This window comes from Penaeus chinensis, chromosome 31 (assembly GCF_019202785.1).
Source record: "Penaeus chinensis breed Huanghai No. 1 chromosome 31, ASM1920278v2, whole genome shotgun sequence".
NCBI classification, from domain to species: Eukaryota; Metazoa; Arthropoda; class Malacostraca; order Decapoda; family Penaeidae; genus Penaeus; species Penaeus chinensis.
In genome coordinates, this window is record NC_061849.1 from 18,111,739 (window position 1) to 18,116,404 (window position 4,666).

Consider the following 4,666-nt stretch of genomic DNA (forward strand, 5'->3'; position numbering starts at 1 on the left):
CTATTTCTCTTTGGCGAAATGGATTCATGTTATGACTTAATTTCCGGGGATTAAAATGGTGGTCCGAATAAGTCCTCGGAAGCATTGATTCGAGAGAAAGCTAGGCGCTGTGGTTGGGATTTCTACAAAAACTCCCGAAAATGTTTGAGAATAAATTAAAAGAGAGAGATTGTCCGTCCTTGGAAGGTTCAAAAGATAGTTGTTCCGCGGAGTAATTAGGCATGGCCACCCAGGCAGCGTGGGCTTCGGGGTAGGCCTATTCACGAGCATAATGGCCAATCTGTATAAAAACCGCCTAAAGATTACTGGTTGTGTAAAGACAAAATTGGGTGCTCGAGGGTGACGGGCGGGGGGGGGGGGAGATGAGATGAGGAGAGAGGAGATGAGAGATTGAGGAGTGGAGAGAGGGACGAGTGATTTGTAGTGATGAATGAGAGATGTGAGAGTGAGAGACGAGAAGAGAGAGGGAGAGCTGAGAGAGAGAGAATAGAGATGTGAGATATAAAGGAGCAGAGAGAGAGTTTGAGAGTGAAGAGAGTGAGAGAGATTGTGACCGAGATGAGATGAAGAGTGAGAGAGAGAGAGAGAGGGGGGGGCGAGGAGAAAGGATCAGAGAGAGAGTAGTGATGAAGGAGGGTGGGATTGTGTGTGTGTGGCGTGCCGTGCGTGCGTGCGTTGCTTGCGTGTCGTGTGGTTGTGTATGTGTGTATTTGTGTGTGAGTGCGTATGCGTGTGCGTGTTGTGTGTGTGTGCACGCGCGTGCGTGTATGCGTGCGTGTGCGTGCGTGTGTGCATGTGCGTGCGTGTGTGCATGTGCGTGCGTGCGTGCGTGTGTCTGCATCTATATACGTTTGTATACCTGGGAGGCATCAACAGGTAAACATGTACATCAGTATGTATTCGTATTAGAGCTTACACCCACTGACTAAACCCATGCATTTGAACGTGTACCTCAGGATTTGTGCTTTTCCCCAGTAGTCAAGCGTGTGTGTATTCCTCCGCGCGCGCAATTTCTGGCTCAAACCGCGTCGTCACAGATTGCACGGCGCCCAGCGTGGAAAGAGAGAGAGAGAGAGAGAGCAAGACCTCTGAAAACAGCGGCTTTTTACCCCAATTTTTTCCCCCTTCCCTGACCTCCGCGAGAGTCTTCATGGTTGAATATGAAATTGGCTACAGGTTAATAGTTTCACCGCCTGGTAGGAGATCGCCTACCCGCTCACTATCTTGTCCTTCCGCGGGTATTTGAGAGACAAGTGTTGATGCGTCGGAAAACAGGCGTGTTTCTGTGGATGGGGAGGGCCTGTTGCGTTGGGCGAGCAGGGACTGACGCGAGACTGACGTCGTTCTGTGAGGGCTGTTGGGTTGTTCCTGGTTGAGACCTAAATGACGGTGTTTGGGAAGGGGGTTGCTTGTGGGAAGGGGACTGTTTGGAAGCTGAATGTGCTGCCGTGTCATGAAGGGAAAATGAAACAAAGAAAAATGAAAGAAGAAAAAATGTGTGTGTGTGTGTGTGTGTGTGTGTGTGCGTGTGCGTGTGTGCGTAAGTAAGTATGATAGAAATGTAATAAAGCTTAATTATAATAACGTTACAGGTAAACATACCTATAAGGATTTTGTTATATTTACCAATCAATCTCTCTCTCTATATTTATATATCTATCTATAATATATATCTGCATCTATTTCTCTCTCTCTACCTTTTTTTTTATAATTTCCATTATGATCATTATCAGCAGCATTATCATTAATTTTCACCGTCATAACCATCATCGTCATCACCATCATCATTATCGTCATCATCACCATCATTGTTATCATCATTATCATTATCACCACCATTATCATCACCATCATCATCATCATCACCATCATCCTCGCCATCATTATCACCATCATCATCATCGCCATCATTATCACCATCATCATCTTCATCATCAGTGTGTGTTTATCACTTACTTATTTCTTTCTATCATTATCTTTACGTACTGATATTCATTCGTGGGTCCCTGTATTTTTTTTTTTTCTTTTCTTTTCTCATTCTTCTTTTTACCGTGCTGTTACCTTAGTTTGTTTTTGTTTTTTTCCCCGAAATGTTTGGATTCGGGAGACAGCTGATCTCACGGGGACCAGTTTGCTATATTTAGATTATCGGGGAACTTAAGGAATTGGTGTTTATTTTTGGCACGCGCAATGCTTTCCGAAAAGTTGTTCCATTCTTCGATAATTCTGTTTGAAAAATGGCTAAATTTCTTGATAGCCTTATCGTCGAGTTTTCTCTCTAATTCTTCTCTGTGTCATTTTGTTCCTCTTTTTATTAAAGTTATTCTAACGTCACTATTCTTGAGATGTAAATCGCATCGCTCCGTTTTCTTCCCATTTTTCCGTGTCTGGAAGTTCCGTTTTCTTTAGTCTTTCACTTCCTGGTTCAAGGTCCCTTTATGTCAAGCGGTTGCCCTTTGACCTCGTTCCAGTTTGTGTGTGTCGTCTTCAGCGTTCTGTAGAATAGGCCTTTTTACGCCTATTGTGGTTTTCTTTATCGTTTCTTTGTTTGTTTGTGTGTGTGTGTGTGTGTGTGTGTGTGTGTGTGTGTGTGTGTGTGCGCGCGTTTACGTGTGGGTGTGGGCGTGCGTGTGCGTGTGCGAATCTGCGTGTTTATCTCTGTATGGGCGTCTATCCACGCACACACGCCCGCAACCCTCCATCCCCGCACACACACATCAGCACCTCCTACCCCTACACACACCCACCCACACGCCCCCTTCTCTCCCCACACGCCCCCTTTCTTTCCCCACACGCCCGTAACTCCCACCTCCACCCTACCCCCTTCACACACACAAACAAACACACCGACCGAAGACTCTCCAGAAAAAAAGAAAGATGACAGACCTTCCCGCCCTGATCATATTGTTTAAGCAAAGTGATGTTCAGAATGCAATCATCTGCATACTGACACGCTGCAGGGTGCAAGAGTACCGGGTCATCTCGGACTCCCAAATTAGGGTCCTTGGCGACACTGCCCCAAAGGGACACTTAGGGACGATTGTATGAGCATGATCGTCAGTAGTTGCAGGAGGTTGCAAAAGAGGGGATGGCGGTGTTGCAGCTTCTGCCTGACTCTGATTCCCCGAGGATGAAGTCGCGATTCCCTGAGGATGAAGTCGCGATTCCCCGAGGATGAAGTCGCGATTCCTCGAGGATGAAGTCGCGATTCCCCGAGGATGAAGTCGCGATTCCTCGAGGATGAGATCGCGATTCCCCGAGGATGAGATCGCGATTCCCCGAGGATGAAGTCGCGATTCCCCGAGGATGAAGTCGCGATTCCCCGAGGATGAAGTCGCGATTCCCTGAGGATGAAGTCGCGATTCCCCGAGGATGAAGTCGCGATTCCCCGAGGATGAAGTCGCGATTCCCTCGAGGATGAGATCGCGATTCCCCGAGGATGAGATCGCGATTCCCGAGGATGAAGTCGCGATTCCCCGAGGATGAAGTCGCGATTCCCCGAGGATGAAGTCGCGATTCCCCGAGGATGAAGTCTCGATTCCCCGAGGATGAAGTCGCGATTCCCCGAGGATGAAGTCGCGATTCCCCGAGGATGAGATCGCGATTCCCCGAGGATGAGATCGCGATTCCCCGAGGATGAGGTCGCGATTCCCCGAGGATGAAGTCGCGATTCCCCGAGGATGAAGTCGCGATTCCCCGAGGATGAGATCGCGATTCCCCGAGGATGAGGTCGCGATTCCCTGAGGATGAAGGGAATCGCGATTCCCTGAGGATGAAGTCGCGATTCCCCGAGGATGAAGTCGCGATTCCTCAAGGATGAAGTCGCGATTCCTCAAGGATGAAGTCGCGATTCCCTGAGGATGAGATCGCGATTCCCTGAGGATGAAGGGAATCGCGATTCCCTGAGGATGAAGTCGCGATTCCCCGAGGATGAAGTCGCGATTCCTCAAGGATGAAGTCGCGATTCCTCAAGGATGAAGTCGCGATTCCCCGAGGATGAAGTCGCGATTCCCTGAGGATGAAGTCGCGATTCCCTGAGGATGAGATCGCGATTCCCCGAGGATGAGATCGCGATTCCCCGAGGATGAAGTCGCGATTCCCCGAGGATGAGATCGCGATTCCTCGAGGATGAAGTCGCGATTCCCCGAGGATGAGATCGCGATTCCTCGAGGATGAAGTCGCGATTCCTCGAGGATGAAGTCGCGATTCCTCGAGGATGAAGTCGCGATTCCTCGAGGATGAGGTCGCGATTCCCCGAGGATGAGGTCGCGATTCCTCGAGGATGAAGTCGCGATTCCTCGAGGATGAGGTCGCGATTCCCTGAGGATGAGATCGCGATTCCCCGAGGATGAAGTCGCGATTCCTCGAGGATGAGATCGCGATTCCCCGAGGATGAGATCGCGATTCCCCGAGGATGAAGTCGCGATTCCTCGAGGATGAGATCGCGATTCCCCGAGGATGAGATCGCGATTCCCCGAGGATGAAGTCGCGATTCCTCGAGGATGAGATCGCGATTCCCCGAGGATGAAGTCGCGATTCCCCGAGGATGAAGTCGCGATTCCTCGAGGATGAGATCGCGATTCCCCGAGGATGAAGTCGCGATTCCCCGAGGATGAAGTCGCGATTCCCCGAGGATGAGGTCGCGATTCCCCGAGGATGAAGTCGC

At 49.7% G+C, this 4,666-nt stretch overlaps 1 protein-coding gene across 1 annotated transcript in view; it reads right to left on the reverse strand.

Moving 5' to 3' along the window:
• LOC125042076 (uncharacterized protein DKFZp434B061-like) overlaps window positions 1-1,152 on the reverse strand; it is a 10,383-nt gene extending 9,231 nt beyond the window's left edge. The window contains exons 1-2 of the mRNA XM_047637541.1: window positions 1,135-1,152; window positions 850-859 (exon numbers count right to left, since the gene is read on the reverse strand). Of these exons, the coding sequence (XP_047493497.1) occupies window positions 850-859; window positions 1,135-1,152 (28 nt within the window). The remainder of the gene's footprint in view (window positions 1-849; window positions 860-1,134) is intronic.
• Window positions 1,153-4,666: the final 3,514 nt, after the last annotated feature.